This window comes from Mizuhopecten yessoensis, unplaced genomic scaffold (assembly GCF_002113885.1).
Source record: "Mizuhopecten yessoensis strain PY_sf001 unplaced genomic scaffold, ASM211388v2 scaffold8449, whole genome shotgun sequence".
NCBI lineage: Eukaryota > Metazoa > Mollusca > Bivalvia > Pectinida > Pectinidae > Mizuhopecten > Mizuhopecten yessoensis.
The window spans coordinates 8,607-34,048 of record NW_018407553.1 but is presented as its reverse complement, the minus strand read 5'-3'; the positions used below and the strand labels follow the sequence as shown (position 1 = coordinate 34,048).

The following is a 25,442-nucleotide window of genomic DNA, read 5'->3' as shown; positions in this document are numbered from 1 at the left end:
CCAGTTTCTAAACTATAAAGGCCACTTCCTAAACTGTAAAGGCCAATTTTTAAACTGTAAAGGCCAATACCTAGGCTGTAAAGGCCACTTCCTAAACTGTAACGGCCAATTCCTTAGCTGTAAAGGCCAATTTCTTAGCTGTAAAGGCCAATTTCTTAGCTGTAACGGCCACCTCCTAAACTGTAAAGGTCAATACTTAGGCTGTAAATGCCAATACCTAGGCTGCTAAGGCCACTTCCTAAACTGGAACGGCCAATTCCTTAGCCATAAAGGTCAATACCTAAACTGTAAAGGACAATTTCTTAGCTGTACAGGCCAATTTCTTAGCTGTACAGGCCAATTTCTTAGCTGTAAAGGGGACCTCCTAAACTGTAAAGGCCAATTATTTTAGCTGTAAAGGCCGCCTCCTAAACTGTAAAGGCTAATACCCTAGCTGTAAAGGCCAATTTCTAAGCTGTAAAGGCCAATACCTAGGCTGTAAAGGCCACTTCCTAAACTATCAAGGCCAATACCTAAACTGTAAAGGCCAATTTCTAAGCTGTAAAGGCCAATACCTAGGCTGTAAAGGACAATTTCTTAGCTGTAAAGGCCAATTTCTAAGCTGTAAAGGCCAATACCTAGGCTGTTAAGGCCACTTCCTAAACTGTAAAGGCCAATACCCTAGCTGTAAAGGCCAATTTCTAAGCTGTAAAGGCCAATACCCTAGCTGTAAAGGCCAATTTCTAAGCTGTAAAGGCCAATACCTAGGCTGTAAAGGCCAATTCCTTAGCTGTAAAGGCCAATTTCTAAGCTGTAAAGGCCAATACCTAGGCTGTTAAGGCCACTTCCTAAACTGTAAAGGCCAATACCCTAGCTGTAAAGGCCAATTTCAAAGCTTTATAAATATACTCTAAAGATCTGTAGACAAATTCTGAACCTGAACAAATAAATTTGTTTCTGAAGCGCTCTCATCCTGTAGACGCATACGGAAGCTCAGTAGTTATTCCTAACATTGGAAGAAACACGTAAACAGACAATATGATGCTTTGTAGTGGCTGGATCAGACTCTGCTACTACCAAATTGAACATTTTGTTTTCTCCAACACCTTTTTCACCCCTAGACACAATATCCTGCCACATTCCACTCGCCCTGAAATGTTTTAAGTGCTGCGGTTTGTTATACAGATGACAAGCCTATACTGTCTGTTGTCGGGAATCCAATATTTTGTCAAATAGTGTCTGTCCACAGTTTAAGCGTGTTTCGTAGGACTAGCCTAGACGGCACACTGCTGATACCATACATTTGGTGTCGGATACAAGCCCGGCTGTGATGTATTAGACTCAAATATGGCCGGCGGTTCTTTCTAGTGTGTGTCAACGTTCACTTCACTGCACAACTTTATCAAATTACACAAATTTCAATTTTATTTTGGCAAATCAGCAATGTTCACTGAAAACCTTGCCAGCCTTAGTCAGCAAATTGATAGAATCAGTGTGGTATAGAGAGAGAAAAGGGCTGACTGCCTCGTCGGGTTAGAGAATCAGTTAGGCTACAAACAGAGGTGAGCGTGATTGATTCGATTTCCCTCTCTTTTCAAAAAGCAGATGGAGGTTTTTGGCATGTAAACACGTTACTTCAGCTGCCATTGCCAATAGAGTATGTGTAAATAAATCTGTATTTGGCTGCTAAACAGGGGGAAATCTTATTTTTAAAAAGATATGCTACTCGAAGAAAAACCTGGATCATTGTACTTGTATGGTTTGATAGATCCGTTAATGTTACATTTTATAAAAAGCCTCCCCGTCTCTTTGTGTGTGATTTCTTCAAGAAAAATTACAGGCTTTCTAAAATGCATGGGTGGAAGGCCTATTTAGGGTGGATCAATAAATGGATTGAACATTGTACTGTTATTTCTGGCTGGCCTCCCACTACACAGAGTAAATAGCTCTACAACAGACATGGTAGTGTTATAATACAATACAAAAGTCACTCTCTCCAACTTACACAGAAACATTAGTGAAAGGAGGTTTAATTATGGATGAACAAAATGTATATACATTTAGTTCAATCTTACGAAAACTTTGTGACAATAAACTTTTAAATATGTATACACATACAAAATCAACACATCAAATATAGTTTAGTTTTTTGCTGACATTTTCAAGCCTTACTTAACTAAATGCCTGAAGATAATTACAATCTACTAAATTTGATATGTTGAATTTATATACAAAAATATATATATATAGATAAACAAATAAAGTAAAACGGTAAACAAATACAGGAATAACGTATCCGTAGGTGGAATTAAGCCTGCAATAGTTAATTTTACAAATGTGAATAAATATTATGGAATACAGCCCTTTCAAAAGCCATTGAAACTTATTGATATTCTCCATCTTATGTAAGTATGGGGGACGTGGAAGTTCTACCGTCCTCATACCTGGGATTTGTGGTAAAACTTGATGCTGACATTGTGAAAGCCACAACATGTTGAGTAGGTTTTTTAGAATATGTGGGTATTAACACTAAAAGTCTTCTAAAAATTGAAGCAGTCTGCAGACTTCACAGCAAACATGTCTGATGATTTTATATTCCCATGAGGTAAAGTCGCTTGCCAAGTATGTGTAGGCGGTCAATGTTCTACTACTGGTCAAAATGAAAGTTTCATGACGTTACATATTCCATTGAGATGTAATGTTTTAGAAGACACTGATCATTGTTTACGACTTGTTTTGATGTACTTTCTAGTTTAGAATGTAGTTCCCGAGATGAAGGTCATCAGACTCACCAGTATGGGATACAGCCTTACCCTGCTCAGATGAACTCCCACATTTCCAGTGTGAAACATCCTGGTATCTCCCTTTAGTGTTTAGAGGATTCCACAGTCGTAACAATTGCATGATGTAACACATTGACACCCACACCCAACAAGTAGCAAGTTCGGCCACTTGACTACCTTCCTTCCCTCTCGCAATGAAATCCCCAATCCAAACCACAAGGGGATCAAAGATTACGTATATAAATCATTCATCGTAAATTCAAATGGAGTAGGAGAAAAACCCAAAAACGGATTTGCAGAAAATATATGTGGTGACATGGAGATGACAGTAAAATCAAGTTATACTCTGTTTGTCAGCTGGACTTTCCAATTTAGAGTGCAGCCATTCTCAAACTTGTTCTAAGAACATTAAGATATCCTATAGGTACCGTTTGAGCAAGTAAGTTTTGGAGCCAGTACTATGCTTGATGATAATAAGCCAGCAATTATCTAAAATCAAAGGATAATAAGATATTATTTGTTGTTCAAATGGACAGTTTGCTTACAATGATTGTCAAAAAATTCCTATAGGTGGTGATCAATTTTTATTTTTTTTATTAAAGGTGTGAGTTCTTTGAAATTAGATTTTATGGGGAAATTGTGACAGATAAAGAAAGCTATCGTCACAGTCCTTTAGGGTAGAATTGCAATCTTCCCGAAGTTCAGTTCACGACTGTAAGCATCTTGGAAATGAGGTTTTGGGAATGACCAGAATAGAAGTGTCTGTGAAGCAAGAATTCTGAATATTATCAAAATTCATTAAAAAATTATTTGGTGACTATCTCCATCTTACACACTCCATGATCTGCTAGTCGATGGGTTGGACATCGCCTTTCTAAATGGGGAACCATTTGTAGATTGGTGGGTTGTTGTGACGCACATGTGACAAGGCGTTGGTTTGGAGGTGTCGCTCCTGAGAACAGGAACGTTTGTTTTGTTAAGTTTTATTAGACAGAACTGTCTGCTTGTTGACGCTGTCTGAAGGCGCGGTCTAATTCATCAAAGCCTGGTTAGCTTTGTATATATCAATATAAAGATTGATGGAATAATTTCAATTTTTTCAACTAATATTTAATGAATCTACATTTGTGTGGATTCCTAATTGCCGTTTGAGGATCAGAGACAGAGAACCTTTCATAAATTTTTTTGTCTGCTCTTTCTGGAAACAATTTCCTGTGCATAGACTTAAACATCATGTAAAGCTTACATAACTGTGAACAAGCCTCAGCTGTTATTTGATATATGGACTGGTCACTCTGGAGAAACGATCTGACCGTGTAATCGGGAAACGATCTGACCGTGTAATCGGTGGTATTGTCCAAACATAGATCATTTCTGCTGCACCTCTTAGTCGGTGTCCAGTCGCATCACGTATTTGCAGTCATTTATCAAGATGTCTTAGTTATTAACAATGCCTTATTGTGTCGGTTGTAAATTACACACTGGAAGTTGATTACCGTGCCTGTACGACAGGGTACCACCCCTGGCCTGTCAGGTTTGTTTTAGCTGCATTTCTCTTAAACAAAAATGTCATTCCAGCAGTGTGGGTTTTTACCAGCTTAACATATGGTAGCACTCCAGATTATTCTGCAGTTTACTCACTTTAGTTCTTTTGTTATTTTTGAAATTGTAATATTTTCCTCCTGAAATTTTCATGGAAAAGTTTCTGAACATTCAGAAATAACTATTTTCTTATATTCATAAATTTCAAGAACCAGCTGGATATGTCCTTTAAAGGAAACCCTAAATATTTCTGTCTATGATAATCTAATGAAAAATCTGTCTCCATGGCAACCTTCTTATGCTTAGTAGTGCTAGTGATGACTGTTTCTGATAGTTATAACAGTGTCTATGGTAATAGGTATTAGTGACAACTGCATCAGTGGTTATAGGTGATAGTGATAACCGTATCTATAGTTACAGGTGATAGTGACAACCGTATCTATAGTTACAGGTGATAGTGACAACCGTATCTATAGTTACAGGTGATAGTGACAACCGATCTATAGTTACAGGGGATAGTGACAACCGTATCTATAGTTACATGGGATAGTGACAACCGTATCTATAGTTACAGGTGATAGTGACAACCGTATCTATAGTTACAGGTGATAGTGACAACCGTATCTATAGTTACAGGAAATAGTAACAACCGTATCTATAGTTACAGGGGATATTGACAACCGTATCTATAGTTACAGGGGATAGTGACAACCGTGTATATAGTTACAGGTGATAGCGACAACCATATCTATAGTTACAGGGGATAGTGACAACCGTATCTATAGTTAAAGGGGACAGTAACAACCGTATCTATAGTTACATGGGATAGTGACAACTGTATATATGGTTAGAGGTGATAGTGACAACTTTAACTATAGTAAACATGTGACAGTGACAACTGTATATATGGTTAGATGTGATAGAGACAACTTTAACTACAGTAAACAGGTGATAGTGACAACTGTATATATGGTTAGATGTGATAGTGACAACTAACTATAGTAAACAGGTGATAGTGACAACTGTATATATGGTTAGATGTGATAGCGACAACTTCAACTATAGTAAACAGGTGATAGTGACAAGTGTTTCCATGGTTAGAGGTGATAACGACAACTTCAACTAGAGTAAACAGGTGATAGTGACAACTGTATATATGGTTAGATGTGATAGTGACAACTAACTATAGTAAACAGGCGATAGTGACAACTGTATATATGGTTAGATGTGATAGCGACAACTTCAACTATAGTAAACAGGTGATAGTGACAACTACATCTATGGATATTAGTGATAGTGACAACTGTATATATAGATATCAGTGATAGTGACGACTGTATATATAGATATCAGTGTTAGTGACGACTGTATATATGGTTAGATGTGATAGCGACAACTTCAACTATAGTAAACAGGTGATAGTGACAACTGTTTCCATGGTTAGAGGTGATAACGACAACTTCAACTAGAGTAAACAGGTGATAGTGACAACTGTATATATGGTAAGATGTGATAGCGACAACTTCAACTATAGTAAACAGGTGATAGTGACAACTATATCTATGGATATCAGTGATAGTGACGACTGTATATATAGATATCAGTGATAGTGACGACTGTATATATAGATATCAGTGTTAGTGACGACTGTATATATAGATATCAGTGTTAGTGATGACTGTATATATGGATATCAGTGATAGTGACGACTGTATATCTGTTTATTATTTTTAGCTGCTCTTGGCGAGAGAGCCGCTTATTTATTCTGTCCAGAGAATGAAATGACTGACCCACTTCCGTTCGGGGTGCGTGCGCATAATTCAGTCTTGCATGCTTCTGCTATATAGTTTCTTTATCGTAAATAGAAAGTAGAATCTCTGATACTCACCTGTGGGTTACATAAAGTCTTCTGATACTCTTCTCCAAATAATAATCCATACTTTAAATAATTGCTGAAAACAAAATGCTTATCTCCAGTGCATTCTACGAGTGTTGTGGTGGTGAAATTCGCGCACTGGGTTTGAGCGTTTTAGCAACTCGGATTGTCGAGGTCTGAGGAGTGTTACGCGTGTGAAACACATATGATTCGAGAAAGCACATGTGAAGACTGTCAAGCATTGACGCTGTCTGTAGAAGGAAGAAGTAAATATATATACTTATAAACCGTATTAGTGGTGAAGTATAACCTCTATTTTGATGTTTCAAACGGGAACGTAATATGACATATGGTGCTTAGGTTGATAACGGTAATGGCCCTGAGACGAGACGATATGTGAACTGTGTATGCTTATCAAACATTTCTGTAACACAGCATGCTATTTCTGGTGCATTTATTTATTAAAGTGTAACAATTTAAGAACAAAACACAACTGCCGCTTCTGCCTGACAAGAATTTGCGACGCGTCAAAATATTATCCAATCCTGTGTAAGGGAAAAAACTCTTACGTTGGTAAAGTCGCATTGAGAAATATAATTCAAATATGTTCCAAGAACATTTGTGAGATTTTGTCTATTTGATGACAGTAAATAAAGTCACTACATATATGAATAATTATTATTAATATGAATAAATAATAAATAAAAATAAAACGAGTACAATGTCTCTTTTCTCCATGCATTTTTCCCCCCATACTGTTAATTCTTCATTTCACAATCACAAAATGCACCTATTCTTTATTATCCATTCACCGATTGCCATTCTGCACATAAATGCTCATGTCACATCATTGGAGGATGCAAACTAATGAAAATTACAACAATGCGTTACACTTAAAGAGGGTGAAAAAGGATGAGAGGGAGAAATGTTTTTAAGGCATCGTTTAAGAGTTGATTGATTTTGGAAATCCCAAAGGCAGCATCATCACATGACCTGATTTTCAATTAGCAGAATACAGAAACCATATCTGAGGTATTATAGAAGATATTGATGCTCAACGTCTTACTGAAGCAATTAAATTTAAAGTGGTGAGCGGCTTTAATGTCACACTGGAATAATTCTAGTTTCATATTATTCCCAACTAGCGATTGGCCAGGAGTGCATCACCTGTCCACCGATAAAAACCGATATTGACTTGGAGCGTGTGATTTTTGTTGAAGGACTGAGTGTTTCTAAAAATAGAATTATGACGTGTCTCCAAACAACGTACCGTCCCGCTTCTGTAGCTTTTATGGTGTTTTATTTTCAGATTGCTAACACTACTGTTTTGAAAATAATAAAACAATTGTAGCCTTTAACTGCATCCTCAGGCAATATATCTTTTCTCAGGTCGATAAATCCAGGTATCGACCTCAGCCAAAGGCTATAGCTGAATAATATCAGTGTTAGTGACGACTGTATATATGTATATCAGTGTTAGTGACGACTGTATATATGGATATCAGTGTTAGTGAAGACTGTATATATGGATATCAGTGTTAGTGAGGACTGTATATATGGATATCAGTGTTAGTGACGACTGTATATATGGATATCAGTGTTAGTGATGACTGTATATATGTATATCAGTGTATAGTGACAACTGTATATATGGATATCAGTGTTAGTGACGACTGTATATATGGATATCAGTGTTAGTGACGACTTTATATATGGATATCAGTGATAGTGACGACAATATCTGTGGTTACCAAGGATATTGAAAGTGTATCTATATTTAACAGTGAAAGTGATGTGGTTATCAACAGTTAGCAGGTATATTGAAGGATAATGCCTTTCTCTGTTGTTACAGGTCATAGTGCCAAAGCTGAAGAGTGAAGTGTTGGGCATTGTGATAGTGGAGTCAGGTTGGGGCTCCATGGTCCCTACAGTGGTACTAGCCAACATGGCCCCCACAGGACCTGCAGCCCGGTGTGGGCAGCTCAACATAGGGGACCAGATCATCTCCATCAATGGTATAAGTCTGGTAGGACTTCCCCTCTCAGCCTGTCAGAATTACATCAAGGTAATTATAAGTCATAATATTATCTTGTTTTTCAGCACACCAGGCGATATCTTAAATTATTTAAGTGTGAGATATTTTATATTCGCAGTCAGTATTGTCAATGGGTACAAATGTAGGTTTGTTCAGTTTACGACCCAGGGGCCAGAAATGGGGCCAAAAGTTCCACATTGATAATAATGTGTGTAAACATTTGATCTTACGTCTTTCATTTGATATTTACAGAGTGCCAAAAACCAGACGGTGGTCAAGCTCACTGTGGTCCCCTGTCCCCCAGTGGTGGAAGTATTAATAAAACGGCCAGACGTCAAATATCAGCTTGGCTTCAGTGTCCAGAACGGAGTGGTAGGTACTTCATTGTGTAGAACCAGAAGGAATGTTTTATCAGGTTCCAAATTATACCCACAGCTATTTCTGTGAGGTATGTGTATAGGCAACCATAAGACTGTTTTGTATGGGACTGCCATGGTTGGAAAGCTCTGGGTTTAGTCCTCTGAACAGAAGCTGTGACCTCTCATGGGAAAGCTTACATTCGCCATATACTTCTCTCATCATGTTTACAAAATAACAATATCATGTTGTAGTTTTCCCAGAATGGATCGGTTAAAATTGGTACTTGTTTGAGAAGAGCCCTGTTTCACGTCTGTTTGGGAAATAATGGTAGCATAGCCCTATTCTACTATTTCTCTATCAAAACAAATCAAAAAATGTATATGTTAAGTGATCCTAGCCTGATGTCTTAGAGATAATTTCACACACTAAATTGGGTGTAAGGAGGATTTTTCCGTGGAAATCACACCCGCCCACTCAGAGAAATCCTGATCGGCTACTGTACCATGTTACAGTTAGCTCTGTCCCGTCATTAATCATTCGAGATATCGCCTTTCAGCTTTTTTCTCAGACATGTTATCATACCTCTTAGTATTGTAACCTGTGATATTCCTGTTTATGTTATTTCTGGTTCTATTTTCGACAAACCAATAACTCTTTGTGTTTCAGAACGAAATCATTTTCCAGTAACCATATTAAATGCTTTAGGATGGCCTTGAGCTTTTTTCTTTCACAACTTTTCCTGTGAAAATCCTTTTGTCGTGCGAGAGTGATGATGAAAATTGCTCCCGTTATTCTTTTGGCAATTTACCAAAAGGTTACTAGAACTGAACAACACCGTTTAAGTTCCTCACGAGGTTCTGACATTCATTTCTGAAAATTTTCATGTTTCTATTTTTTTGGGAATGAGAGAGTGGTAATATTCTGTGTGAATTAGCTGTGCCTGTCAAAATTTAGAAAGTTAATATTGAAAAATTCAAATCTATATTTGAAAGAGTTCATTATACAATGTACCATTGTCTTTCACCTCATGTCAACAATTCTTTGATCTTCCGCACTCCCCCCCCCCCCCCCCCCCCCCCCCCCCTGTTATACTAATAAGTCTGTTAAGTTTATGACTGTCTTCTGTGAAGGTAGAGAGAGGTCCTTCATGATCCATAGCTTATATTGATACCCATTGTATTTCTCTTCTCCATCTCAGGTTTTTTTTCATTCCTTCCTTCATTTATATCTCTGTCTGTGCTAATTAATCCTTTCCTTTTCCTTATTTTTCCTTCCATTAGCTCTTCGTCTTGCCCTTCCTATCTGTACTCATTTATCACTCCATATCTTCCTCTTTGTCCTTATATTTATCCCTCAAGTTTTCTCTTTGTCCTCCCTTCACTGACTACACTTTCATGTCTTCCTCTTGTCTTTCTTTCTCTTTATTCTCCCCGTTCATAGTTCTTTTCTTCACTCTGTTCATTACTCCCTCATTTTCTCTCTAAAGGTCAATAAGGTCAAGACAATTAGGCTCGTAATTTTATTAAAGTTTGTTCAATTGGATGACCTTGACCCTCTTTCAAGGTCATAACAAGATCTAGAGTAATGATATATATGACCTGTAGTATCTTTTTGTGAAAGGTTTCCTGTTTGTTTAAGTAAATGACTGAGTTTCTTGTATGGTCACTACAACTGGCTTCTCTAAAAAGTCTGTAAGATCTTGAGGAATAATATTTGGATTTAGCTTGCAGAGATGAGTAAATATAAATATTAAATTTGTTGTAATAAATGACCTTGACCCACTTTCAAGGCCATGGGATAAATATGTTAGAAAAAATGGTTTCATAAGAATTAGAATATAGGTTTTGTAATTTGTAGGGATGAAGTGTAATCAGGTTCATGCAAATAAATGAACTTGACCCACTTTCAATTAAGGTTACAATTTTTTTATTAAAAATATTTAACAAAAAACCCAAGAACAGTTTGGTGATATTTGACCTGACAACTGTCTATTTGTAATAATAGCATTATGTACATTAATATCATTTCACCTCTGTCATGAATTGCCACCTTGTGATTTCAAATATATTTATCAAAACCAGGAGAAGTATGTATGCATATATATGAAGTGTATATTGTAAGTCTTCATTTGGATGACTAAATGTTTCAATCATATAATTTGTCAATAGCAGTAAACCAAATATAAACATGTCTGTCTGGACACTTGAGGAAACAGACGATATCAGCTTAAGTTTCATCGCAAAAATGCATATATACACCACATACTTCCTACATTTTATTGTATGGAAATGCCAAATGTCATGCTATATATAATAAGGCGCGGTCGCCGTACAACCGATATTTTACCAAGACGTCAGCTTGTACCAATACGGCTTCAAGCAGTCGTACAAGGTTGACGGGGGGNGGGTTGTCAGTGGCATGTGCAGTTGTATGTATGGAGACGTGGAATATATAGGGAGTGCTGACTGTCTGGGGAGGATATCTTAGAAAAGCTGCCGACAATTTCGACAGATATGTTTTGATGTGTTGTAGAGTCACCTCGACCACTAATTAGATAGTAATAGGTGTTACCTGCTACCAGCCCAGTTTCAATCCAGAAATCCTCTCGCATGTTTATAATTATTTGATGAATTTCTATATGTAGCAATGGTTATATAATCACCAAGACAGACACCATCCATGAAGTTCTATATATAGTGAGTGTATCATCATCAAGTCGTGTTCGTTTGAAATACTTTCAGATCTGTAGCTTACTGCGAGGTGGGATAGCAGAACGAGGAGGCGTGCGAGTCGGACACAGAATTATAGAAATAAACAATCAAAGTGTTGTAGCGGTACCACACGAAAAAATTGTCTCCCTTTTGGCAAATTCTGTAGGAGAGGTAAGTAAACAAAGGTTTTAACTCATTCACCCCTGAAGACACATTTGAACTTTTCCAATTCAAAGGTTGGATTAGTTAGTATGTTATTTCAGGGGTGAATGAGTTAATATATCATATCTGGTGAATATAATTGTAATTTTGAGGTTGCATTGGGGAAAAAAAAGGGTTATTTCAAGTTGAACTAAAAATCCTTTGTGCAGGAACCAGATCACCAAAAGACATTGTCGAAGTAATTAGAATCTATACACAGGTCATACTGTTCCTAATTTAGTGACGACTGTATATATGTATATCAGTTTAACTCAGGGTGTGGTCCTGCTTTAAGGATCCCTGTGCCACTGCAGGCAAAACACTGGAGAATTCTACTGTAGTTTTCATGTATACAGTAACCTCCCCTTAATATCCTTTTGAATATAACTGTAGGTGACTGGCCAGGGTTTTACCATTGACTAGGTATCTGAGCTGATTAGGGATCTAGAGACATACAGAGCTCGGCTCCAAGGTTCCGTTTGTGGTCTTGCCACGATACATTGTAACTCTCAGAACACTGTTCATGGTGTTCTTTTCATATTTTTTTTTTTTTAAATATAGTCAGACTGGAAAAAAGTGTCCTCTGCAATTTTAACAGTAGTTTGGGTATCCTTAATCATGAATTTGATACCATTGCAACTATTTGCATTTAATTAAATTCAAACATTGCTGTGAACTTCACATTTCCAACTAATGGGAAATCAATGCTGGGGAAAAATAACAACATTGTCAGTTAAAGTTCTGAAAATAAGAAAATAGAATTCAAATATGCTTCAAGTGAAAATAGAATCCACAAGGGTCTCCTAAGTCCTTACTTGAGTTGTTTATTTTTCTGTGATAATTAGTCATGTATCAACAATACTATAACCATTTTTAAATATAACAAAATTAGATAAAATAAAATTAAAATGTATCAAATATTTCATGAGTAATCCTAAACCTATTTGTGTGATTGCGTTTCAGATCCACATGAGGACGATGCCCACCTCCATATTCAGGTTATTGACTGGTCAAGAAACACCGCATTATTTATAGTGACTTTTATCGGTGTATTTTATGTATCCACGGTGACCCGTACATCTACAGCTGGATTGTGGTTGTTGCCTGCGGAACTGGGTGGATACAATGTTTTGTGATAAATTGTGCCGTAATAGTCCTGATCAAGTTCACTGGGCTCTTCCCAAATATAAACAGTCTGGGCTTCAGGTTTCCCATTTGAAGTGTACTTTCCAAGATTCACTTCTTACCAAGGTACTGTTAACAGGAAGACATGGATTGTAAACCGTTCTAATTAGTAGTCCCCCGTTAATATTTTCCATTTCATTTCCGAGACTTTGGAAGAGCTATATGGTGCAAGCTTACAATTTGTAGCAGATCAGTAAATTGAAATTCTGGAATTCAGATAGGAAACAATATTTTTGAAAAGAAACAAACTTGAAAGAAAGGGGAAACAATTTCTGAAAAGGAACGATTTGAGACAAAGGGTAAATAACTGTTGTAAAAATTACCGTCTTAAGGGAGGTAACTCTTGGAGGGTAAGCAGCTGTTCTGGTGTTGATTAGGATACTACGGTACATAACTTCCACTGTGCAATGACTTCATTATATATAAATAAATTCTTACCATGTATCTTCAAGATAGAATGGTTTCGGGAATGTGAGAGAGAGGATGGTGTATGTCTAATGGAAATGTGTGTGCTACATTAAGCCGATTTTATTTGCTACTGTCTGGCAATTATGGGTACAAGTGTGAGAAAGTTTGTGTCAAATATTCCTTGTTTATAACCATATGTGTATCTAATATTCATATTGTCTGTTTCCTCTGCAGCATATGTTGTCGCTGCAATAGAAAGTTGTTTAATGTTTTACCGACCTGTATTGTCATAACAAACATTTCAACATTGTAATGTTTGGGAGGATTTTTTCTCTCAAAAATTTCAATTAAATTGATTATGATTAAAAGTTTGTTTGAGACGTTATAACTGAATTTGTAGTGGAAAATGAATTTGAAATCTTGTCATAAAAATAAAAGTGTTACACACTTCAAAACAAGGGTCAATGATAGGGACCTTACTTTGGGGTCTTCAGCTTAACCTATATATAGATCTGAACTCGCCTTCAATTCTTTAACGTCTCTGAATACTTGCCAACCCTCCCTATTTGGGAGGGAGACTCCCAATTTTGGACCCTAATATTTAGTATTTTCAACCAGTGAATTTGCTAAACTAGTCTTATAATCTAAGATCTTCTAATTACATCTGAAAGAACAACACAAAACATGTCATTTTAATGAAATCTAGGGTATATAAACACACTTTATTAATGTTTTAATTTTGAGACTACAGAATCTCCCCCAATGGAAATTTCAAATAGTTGGCAAGTATGTCTCTGTATTGGAATAATTTTCATACAATTTCTTTAAGCTGGTAGTTTTCCATAAGTATTGAAATTGGCTTCACTTACATGTGTAACAAGTTGGCGATATCCCATAGGCTTATTTGGTTACTTGTGTTCTTGAGGAGAACAATTGAAAGTGTATCTCATTTGGAAGTCTTATCTTATGAACGGTTTAACATGATCACTAAAGCAACACTATCTGTCTGAGACAGTCACAGGTAAGAAATATATAATATGTAAGGTTAAACATGATCACTAAAGCAACACTATCTGTCTGAGACAGTCACAGGTAAGAAATATATATAACATGTAAGGTTTAACAGTGTCTAAATTCTTAGTGCTGGCGACCAGTCTTTTATTTTGGGACAGAGGTAATTTCTGTGATTAATGGTACAAGGGGAGACAATCTCAAATAATCTTAACCCCCCCTCTTGGAAAAGGTGATACGGAAAAATGTACACTACAAACTCAATTATTATGAACTCATTGTTCACCGATGTCATATTTTATGTATATTTTATGAGTGAAATGAATATTGACATTTATGATGGTATGAAACTCATTTGATCATGAAACTCATTTGATCATAAACATATTCCATGGTGCACTTTGGTACAACATGGAGAAGTTGTTTACATACCACTACAAATGGACATAGTATGCATTTTAATTTTCATATTAATGTTAAAAGCAACAAAGATCCTTCAGTTCTATTTGTGTCTCTGGGTGATTTCTTTTGTGTTAGCCATACTTTTTTACCAAATGGTAGAACAGCAGTTTTTGCAGGAACGAGGTCGTGTTTTCCATGCCTACAACTCCTGTTGGGTAAATATATAAACTTCCATTGGAAACCATTCCAAAACTTCCATCAAAGTTTGAATTAATGGGTAATTATTGTTAAGGGTTGTGCTGTCGTAACAACATTTTGATTTATTAGGTTTATTTATAGGCTCTATTACAGAAATGTTAATACATTTATTACCAAATAAAAAACTGGCATTATGAGGTCATGGCATTGTGAGGTCAGAATTCAGATAATAGACAAAATGTAACGGCATTGTAATATTGCATTGAAGAAGAAGAAAAATCAAAAATCAAAAAGGCATTGTTTACGGTGATTTGTTAATAAAATTCCTTTTTTCATTCTGGACATTTTTCAGGCTAAAGCAGTTCCAATATAAGTTAGAGAGTTCCAGTGTTCCATGTAGTATCTCAAATGAGGAAGAACTTCAATTTGTTCAGCAGTTTTCTGTCTTACATCGCTTGTTTCATTTGGAATACTAAACTGTTGTATACAAACCCTGAACTACAAGTCACAGTATTCAATATATTAATATACTTTTCTGCAACATTACTGGGAATTTTCATTTCATAGTCCTTACAAAAACAAATGTTCACTCTGTAATCATATATAGGTTATAACATGATTTTAACAGAGAAAGTTACTTTCAGTGTCAGAATATAGAATAAAACGTGACAGGACTCACTAAGTATTGTTCCTCGGCTAACACTGTTAGAGGGAGAGAGTTCCAGTGTCCCTGTGTGATGGGCACAAAACAAAGCAATGGACTGCTGATATTACATGTGATAATACTGATATTACATGTGATAATACTGATATTACATGTGATAATACTAATATTACATGTGATAATACTGATATTACATGTGATAATACTGATATTACATGTGATAATACTGACATATAGGCTTCACAATAGAATTTGGAAAGGAATACTTTGTGACAAGTTTCCAAAAATATATAGATGTCTTAATCGAGTATCTTGTGTATATTACTAGCAAAATTTAAAAGAGTCTTTCTTTAAAACCTTTAGTTCTTTATAAATCTTGGAGATCTGTTCAGTCATGTAACTTCAAACAGGACAAGTTCCATTTGGTTACCTCTTTTATTTCCTATTTTTAAAGTTTTAGTAAGACAATATATCAGTCTGATTGGGAGACCGTGTTTGAAATAGTTTGTAGGTATATATACTCAGTAAATTTTCATTTTACATGATTTACTTCCCTTTATTCAGTTGCTACTTTGTGATAATTAACCAAGTTAATTAAATACTGTTAAGCTGACTTGCAATATTTACTATCTATATCCATACATGTTACTCGGGTAGGATTCATCATAGTTGATGTACCATGTAAATTAATTGCAATATTTCTGAACAGGGGAAAACTTGATATTCTCAGCTTAGAGGAAGGTCTCATCTTCCATAAGATGTAGGTAAGTTAGGTATGTCGGTGTTCTATGTAGAATTGATAAACGGAAAAAATCAGTGTTCCAGATATTTTTTTGGCTGATCAATTTACTCATTTAATTATAAATTACTCATTTGAATATGACATGGGTTTTTTCAATTTGATTGATCTTTTTCAGAATTTGATCTTTCTGTGTTCAATTAGTGTATTTGTATGATTTTCCCCCTGAAAATTGAGGAATTTAAGTCCTGTTCATGGCTTAGTTAATTCCTAAAAAGGAGAAATGCTTGATCGATATCTCGCAAGTTACACTTTAAATCATCCTGATGCATACTTGTGTATTGATATTGGAAAGTTGTTGGTATATTTAAGATGTGAATGAGATGGTATCCAGCACATCGAATGAGTCTGTAATATTGTGTGCAAGTGTTGGTTGTACAAACTATGTAGCTTTAATGTATGTTTTTGTTGTTTTTATTGTTAAGCATTCCTTGGTTCAGGTAGAGATACTAGTCCCTCCGGTACGACGGAGAGTGCTTTCCCTCTGGCACGACGGAGAGTGCTGTCCCTCTGGCACAACAGAGAGTGCTTGTCCCTCTGGCACGATTGAGAGATACTTGTCCCTCTGGCACGAGTGAGAGATACTTGTCCCTCTGGCACGAGTGAGAGTGATGTCCCTCTGGCACGACGGAGAGTGCTTTCCCTCTTGCACGACGGAGAGTGCTTTCCCTCTGGCACGAGTGAGAGATACTTGTCCCTCTGGCACGATTGAGGGTGGTGTCCCTCTGGCACGACGGAGAGTGCTTTCCCTCTGGCACGGCGGAGAGTGCTTTCCCTCTTGCACGACGGAGAGTGCTTTCCCTCTGGCACGAGTGAGAGTGATGTCCCTCTGGCACGACGGAGAGTGCTTTCCCTCTGGCACAACGGAGAGTGCATTCCCTCTGGCACGACGGAGAGTGCTTTCCCTCTGGCACGACGGAGAGATACTTGTCCCTCTGGCACGACGGAGAGATACTTGTCCCTCTGGCACGAGGGAGAGTGCTTTACATCATAATGATGGAGAAAGCATCTCTCACAAATCAAGACAATAATATCTTCAAATTCTTCTTTTTTTTCCATTTGATAGAAAGCATTTAGACAGAGGAGATACTTTATTCATACAGTTATTTCCCATGAATAAATCAAAGTTTACCTTAGTTAACCTTTGAATGATTTTGGCATTGTGTATCGTTGTAGTATTTGTTTCATAATATGACCGATATGTTAAAACTTGGCCTTACAAAGGTACCAAATAATAGTATTTATTTAGTAAAAAAGTGTTTATAATATTATATGTACAAAGCACTGCCTGCAATATCAATCAAGCCTTTGTGCGTGAAATATTGTACTAGCCCCAGTGCTGATAATGCTATATTCAACGTACTGTACTAATATAAATCTAGCTCTTATGCTCTTAATGGTTAATTCAAGCCCTTGTATATTTAGTTATTATGATGTAGTCTATTATTGTCCTTTATACAGGCCCCTTTGTATTTAATTATAGTGAGTAATCTTTTCTTGTCTTTGTTTTTTCCCCCAGTGGAAATGGTGAAGTATTGTTATACATACCCAAAGAGATCTTGGTTTTGTTTTGTTTTGTTTATTATTATATTTATGTTATATTCTGTGATATGATGTCATTTTCGTCTTCAAAAATCCTCCAAATAATATGTGTAATTAAAATGTCAGTAGGAGGAAAATTTCAGAAAACAGTACCCTATGTAGATTTCAATCAAAAGACTGAAGAAATACAAACAAATTTTGTGATACTTGCATCTGTTTATGCCAATTAAGCTACATTCCTTCATAAAAAAAACCCAACAAATTGGTCTCTTCAGCAGCAATCTGAAGATTTGTTTGTTATAGTGCCAGTATATTTATTGTCCATGACTCAAGACACTAAATTTGACCACCAATATGATATCCTGACAGGTGCTGTAACCCCTAATACCCAGTTTACACATAGAATTCTCAGTATACAGGTGGTATAGTGCTGTAACCCCTAATCCCCAGTATACAGATAAAATTCTCAGTATACAGGTGGTTTAGTACCCAGTATACAGATAGAATTCTCAGTATACAGCCGGTATAGTGCTGTAACCCCTAATACCCAGTATGCAGATAGAATTCTCAGTATACAGCTGGTGGTATAGTGCTGTAACCCCTAATACCCAGTATACAGATAAAATTCTCAGCATACAGGAGGTATAGTACCCAGTATACAGATAGAATTCTCAGTATACAGGCGGTATAGTGCTGTAACCCCTAATACACAGTATACAGATAGAATTCTCAGTATACAGCTGGTGTAGTGCTGTAACCCCTAATACCCAGTATACAGATAGAATCCTCAGTATACAGGCGGTATAGTGCTGTAACCCCTAATACCCAGTACACAGATAAAATTCTCAGTATACAGGTGGTATAGTACTCAGTATACAGATAGAATTCTCAGTATACAGGCGGTATAGTGCTGTAACCCCTAATACCCAGTATACAGATAAAATTCTCAGTATACAGGTGGTATAGTACCCAGTATACAGATAGAATTCTCAGTATACAGCTGGTGGTATAGTGCTGTACCCCCTAATACCCAGTATACAGATAGATTTCTCAGTATACAGGCGGTATAGTGCTGTAACTCCTAATCCCCAGTATACAGATAAAATTCTAAGTATACAGGTGGTATAGTACTCAGTATACAGATAGAATTCTCGGTATACAGGCGGTATAGTGCTGTAACCCCTTATACCCAGTATACAGCTAGAATTCTCAGTATACAGGAGGTATAGTGCTGTAACCCCTAATTCCCAGTATACAGATAGAATTCTCGGTATACAGGCGGTATAGTGCTGTAACCCCTAATACCCAGTATACAGATAGAATTCTCAGTATACAGGTGGTATAGAAGTAGTGCTAGCACAAACACATTACAGATCATTGAAATCCTATTGTAGTCATTGACACAACTGTCAACACATTATTTATTCCATAGATTCGTAATAAATTCAAACCAAATTGTGTACACTGTAGTCTGTGTCAGAATGAGAAGCTAATTTATCAGCCATCTTGTTAATTTACATAAATGCCAGAAGTGTTTGTTTGGAAAATTGGGTGAGGAATGAAGAAGGGGGGGAAAAGAAAAACTCAAATTATTTCAGAATATGTTGTATTTTTTCCAATATGACGAGAAGTTTTGTTCACCTTTGATATTGTGGGAATGACATGTTTGTGGTAATTCTGAAGATTACCATCCATTGTCTAGGTCCAACGACACTAAATCTTGATTATTGGAAACAGCTGTCATCCATGATTTTTATCTAGTCATTGATTTTGTCACATGTGTTATATAAGCGAGTTTTGAATGATTGCGAATATTTTTAAACATTTTCTGGAGGTGAAAATGGGACAGTGCATTTGTGTACCACTTTTGATAACAATAACATACGAAGCAGATGTTCTGTGTATTTATAAAGGACATTTGTTGTTCCCATTATTTTCCTCAACAGTGATATATAATCAATGAAAAAATATTCATGCTTGTCTGTGTCTTCTCTGTTGTCTCTGTGTTTCTGTGGCAAACAATACTATACAAAGTATGACCTTCATACAGTATTGTACGAAGTATGACTGTCATACAATACTATACAATATGACTATTATGATATTGTACAATGTATGACTGCCATACAATATTGTACAAAGTATGACTGCCATACAATATTGTTAAGGTATGACTAATACAATATTGAAGAACTGATGAATGGCATACAATACCATAGTAGTAAGACTTTTGTAGGATGTTATACAGCTAGAGTATGACAGCGGTATGATATTGTTAACAGTATGAGTATCGTAGGGTATTACAGAAAATAATATTGTACAATAAGTCTCTATGTTTGTACCCGATTTACATACTGAACAATAGTGTACCAGATGTCATACAATGTTGGATAAAATGGACAAGTCATACAAAACTGTACAAGTCATACAAAACTGTACAAGTCATACAAAACTGTACAAGGTTTGGATGTTATACAATGTAGAACATGTACAAAGTTTTGTAGTGTCATACAATGTTGTACATTGTTTGGCTGTCAGGTAAATCTGAACAATGTTACGATGTTGTATTGTTTTACATTGTATTTTGTTTACACTGTATGGTGTAAAACAATACGGCACCACAAAGTAGAAAGGAGTTGTTTTAGCTGGTGACTTTGTACATGTCGCATGCTATAATTTCTAATTGTATTGCTGTCTTGCACCTTGTGTTTTGGAGTCGTACAATATAATACATAATTTGCTTATGTAAACATCATGTACGTTGTATAATTATCTACATTGTATTACGGGGTAATGTATACCGATGTAATACCATGTCATGTCTGTACACTATACTTTGTATGCCATATGGTAAATGCATAAATATTCACATCCTTATGTTGCATATGACTTTATTTTATGGCATTAAAATATGAAACAGGTCGAACGTGTTTAGTTATTTGTAATGTATGTACAGTTATACTGTCAGTGTTAAGTTATTTGTAATGTATGTACAGTTATACTGTCAGTGTTTAGTTATTTGTAATGTATGTACAGTTATACTGTCAGTGTTTTTGCTGATGGCAAATCAGTAAGGGACATGTATATGTAGCTAGGGGCAGATCCAGATTTTTTTCAGAGGGCGTCGCCACTCCAGATAGATGTTCAGTAAATTCTGTGACATATGTGGTCTGAACCAGGTCATTGCATAAGATAAAGTAAGATACAACTTTTGACCTTTGTCAAGGGTCCCTCCTTAAACTAGGTATTTAATTTTATTTTGCTCTTTTTTTTTCTGAGTAAAATGTCCCAGTGAAATGAATATCAATATAATACTATGATTTTGGTAACTTATTCATTTTAAAACTGTGATGTTCATATAATTGTCCTTCTTGCAAATATATTTGGAAATAAGCAACAACTTCCTAAACTTTTTTTAAAACTCACAATTTTTAAAAGTCAAAACTGTAACCCATATGTACCCTGTATGACCATACAGGTACACAAGTCTCTAATGTGATTCGCTGACCCATTTATTAATTGATGATGGGGTGTGATATCAATTAGTGTCAACTATTCAACACCCAAGTTTAACCTGTTGGAAGGGGAGTGGCTGTGACAGTGTAAACTAGAATCATCGGGCAAGAAATGTTACATTTCTATAAACTATAAAACAGTGATGTGCACATTAGGCCCTAAGGCTGCAGTGAGCACATCAAAAGGAGCTTTGGGGTGTCGCACAATAGATGCAGTATATGTATACTACTATTTTCAAGTCGAGGGCAGGGGGGTGTCGCATACACTTGTGACCCCCATCCCCTTGGATTCGCTTCTAGTAACTGTTTTGAGGGAGATGAAGAAATTATTTGTTCATAACTTTTTTCTGAAGATCTATAGATCTATCAACCTGTCCAGTCAGCCAAGTTTATTAGCTCACCTAGCCCAAATTAAAAGTATATGGTGGCATTATGCTGCCCATACTATTTCAGTATAAGTATTGAATCAATCACAATCTGATGACCAAAGTGACCTTTTGCCATTTCTGTCTGTCTGGCTGTCATCAGCTTTTGTTTGAAAAGACTGCTCCAAGTAGATCATCCCTGGGCCAAAAAATCAGAGGTTTCATAATTGAAGTGTTGCCCCAGAGGGCACACAAGGCCAACTTAAAAAAAGGAAAATACATGTATAGGTAAATTATCAAAAAGACTACTCCAGAACGGAACAGCACAGAACATTGCTGGATCAAGAGATTCAATGTTGTTTAAATGAAGGGAGTGCGATGGTAAATAAAGTGCCAGCCCCAAATCATAGTACTAAAGTAAGTGTGGATGCATAAATCACTTGTGACCAACAATAACATTATGATTAATCTGAATATTTTAGGTTCTGTAATAAGACTGAAAGAAATTGTCGACGGCGACACGTTTTAATCATATAAACATCATAAGGGAAGTGAAAGTTTTAATCAGCTACCAAAGACAGGAAAAACCTCTCTCTTTAGTGATACTGAAATACAATATCTACCCAGGCTTGTCGTTTCTTACACTTGAATGGTTATAAGGAACGACAACCCTGGGTCGAGATTGATACAACTAAAAGCTTCAGAAATTATAACAATTATGCAAAATACATTAATTAATCCATTAACTCCAAATGTTACTACAGACATGATAAATTGATGTGTCTGATAGAGATGTGATGGCTTTTAGCGAAACTGTTACATCATTTGGAAACCTTTAATTTGAAACACTCTATCAAGAGGCTAAGAAACATCAGAAACAGTTTGTGTTCCCCTTGAAATCATTTTTAATAAGTCTTTATCGTCTGGTGTTTACCCAATCTCTTGGAAAACAGCCAAAGTTATGCCACTGTTTAAAAAAGGTGACAGGCATTCTCCCTCTAACTACAGGCCAATTTCTTTATTATCTACTTTTGGAAAAGTGTTTGAAAGGGTAATTTTCAAATACATGCATAATTATTTTATTGAAAACTCACTTTTTTTTATAAGCACCAGTCTGGTGTTTAGCTCACCTGGAAACTTTAAACAACTCCTGCTGAATAACCAAAATTCCCAGAGTAATGATATTTGGCCAGTAGCATGCTTAGATAAAGGGCTACCAAGTTTGTTCAAATGAATGACCTTTACCCATATTCAAGGTCACAGGGGTCAAATATGTTAAAAACTTTAAACAACTTCTTCTCATTAACCAAAATGCCCAGGGTGATGATATTTGGCCAGTAGTATGCTGGGGTAAAGGGCTATCAAGTTTGTTCAAATGAATGGCCTTCACCCATATTCAAGGTCACAGGGGTCAAATATGTGAAAAAATTTAAACAACTTCTGATGAATAACCAAAATGCTCAGGATGTTGATATTTAGTCAATAGCATGCTGGGATCAAGGACTACTATGTTTGTTAAAGTGAATGACTTTGACTTATATTCAAGGTCACAGGGGTCAAATTTGTTTAAAATCTTTAAACAACCTCTTCTGAAGAACCATGGGTCCCAGGATGTTGATACTTTGCAAGTTGCATCCTGAGATGAAAGGCTATAAAATTTGTTCAACATAATGACTTTGTTCAACTTTCAATCACAAGGGTGAAATGTTTTTAAAAAAAATAACAGGTTCTTTTGAATGAATTTTAATCATAAATACTGATATTTTGCCTTTATTAGCTTTATTTTAGATCACTTTTAATGTTACAAGTGTGAGATTTATACCAGGTGAGCGATGCAGGCCCATTGGGCCTCTTGTTTGCCTGGTCATTCTACTGTATATCAGCTCATTGAAATTTATCAGAACATCTGTATTGCTCTAGAAGAAAAAAAAAACATGTATGTATGGTATTCTGCAATATTTCTAAGGCTTTTGATAGGGTTTGGCATAAGGGTTTGATGATTAAGTTAAAATCCTATGGAATTTCAGGGGAATTGTATCATTGGTTGGAAAGTTACCTATTTCAGAGGCACCAGAGAATCTTTTTTGATACTTCCTACTCCGGTTTCATTGAAGCAGGTGTTCCTCAGGGTTCGATTCTTAGACCTCTTTTGTTTCTTATTTATATTAATGATATTGCTGATGTGTTTGAATCAACCTCTCGTTTTTTTGCAAACGATACTTCTTTGTTAAAACCATCTTCTTCATGTCTAGAAATCCAAACAGTTATGAATAGAGATCTCGAGCCTCTCAATGCATGGTCCCAAACTTTGTTAGTAACATTCAATCCAGAAAAAAAAAAAAATGTTTCAAACTTGGTTGAAATTGATGAAGATTTACAATTAGAATTTAATGGCGAATTTTTAAATTTTACTGATCATCATAAACATTTAGGCGTAATTTTTAATTCAAGTGCAAAATGGGGGGATCATATTTGTGCAATATATACTTCAGTTATGAAAAAGGTCAACGTCTTACGTAGACTAAAATACTTATTAAATCGTGATAATCTTTTAAAGATTTATAAATCATTTATTTTACCAGTTTTAGAATATGCTTGTGAATTGTGGGATGATTGTACAACTTATGAAACAGAAATGTTAGAGAAAGCCAAAAGAGAAGCTTTTCGTATAATTACTGGTCTTCCTTCTCGTGTCCGAAATGAAGACTTATTTTTTGAAACTGGTCTAGAAACTCTTTCCAATAGAAGAAAACGCAGAAAACTCCAACTTTTATATAAAATGCACAACAAATTAACTCCAGACTATTTAAATTCTCTATTGTCATCTTTCGTTGCAGAAAATAACCGTTACACCCTTAGAAATAATGATCATCATAGAATTCGTCCTTTCAGGCTTTCTCTAACAAATTCATCTTTTATACCTTCAACTCTTCGCGGTTGGAATTCATTAGACCTTTCATTACGATCTATTGACCTCCTTACATTCTTTTAAAAATTCGTTAACTTCAAATGTACAATCTCCTCCACCAATCTATTTAGGTTTTGGTGAACATTAATTGAACATTTTGGACACTAAACTTAGATATCAGTGTAGTCCACTTAAATATGATCTTTTTAAAGTAAATTTGGCTGATAGTCCAGTTTGTTATTGCGGCCATCCCTGTGAAAATGCCTTTTACTTTTTTTTTGAGTGTTTACTTTTTAACAACGAAAGACATACCCTGAAAAGTAACTTTGGTCATAAAATAATAATTAAAAAAAATATTAATAAAATTAAAATTAAATTACTAATAAAATTAACGATAAAATGCTAACATCGATTTGTATTTGAAAATAAAGCATTACATTTTATAAGTTAATTTAAAAAATATATTGATTTTTACCATTAATAGCTTGGTGTAATTAGAAAGTGTTTTGGGTATACATTGTAAAGAAGAGAAGTAAAATAAGTTTGCCAACAGTAGGTGTTACTGTTGGTATACACAGAGACGTATATATTACGTCTCTGGTATACAGAATTATTGAAATACACGCATGACTTCATACTTGACATAGTGGGACGTGTTAATGGCACAGACACAACTGTTGTAGTGTAGTGTGTTTTACCAACCGAGCATCAATAAGCTAGAAACAGTATACCAAAGGGTTATGGATATGGTGAGTATGCTTGTCTGTTGTATTTCACTTGGTATATTCGAAGGAACCTGAACATTTGTTACAGCTATATTTGGACCTTAACTAAGGTGTTGAGAGTAATTTTACACGTTTGGGGGGGTTTAGATCAATTTTCGGTAAAAATGCCACCCCCAATGATGATAATAATCGTATATTACATGTGTCGGAGAATTCCACGTTTTTGAATTGCA

The 25,442-nt window shown here is 35.8% G+C and overlaps 1 protein-coding gene and 1 long non-coding RNA gene across 4 annotated transcripts in view; both read left to right on the top strand.

The window, feature by feature from the left end:
* Positions 1-16,876, top strand: part of LOC110456002 — a 132,563-nt gene extending 115,687 nt beyond the window's left edge. For all 3 annotated transcript variants that reach the window (XM_021506512.1, XM_021506511.1, XM_021506510.1), the window contains 4 exons: positions 8,033-8,245; positions 8,468-8,587; positions 11,317-11,457; positions 12,451-16,876. In XM_021506512.1, the coding sequence (XP_021362187.1) occupies positions 8,033-8,245; positions 8,468-8,587; positions 11,317-11,457; positions 12,451-12,522 (546 nt within the window). In that variant the 3' untranslated portion in view covers positions 12,523-16,876. The remainder of the gene's footprint in view (positions 1-8,032; positions 8,246-8,467; positions 8,588-11,316; positions 11,458-12,450) is intronic.
* Positions 16,877-18,503: 1,627 nt separating this feature from the next.
* LOC110456003 lies at positions 18,504-20,618 on the top strand. Its single transcript, XR_002463537.1, has 2 exons — positions 18,504-18,656; positions 18,920-20,618. It is a non-coding gene; the product is annotated as an uncharacterized LOC110456003 (long non-coding RNA).
* Positions 20,619-25,442: the final 4,824 nt, after the last annotated feature.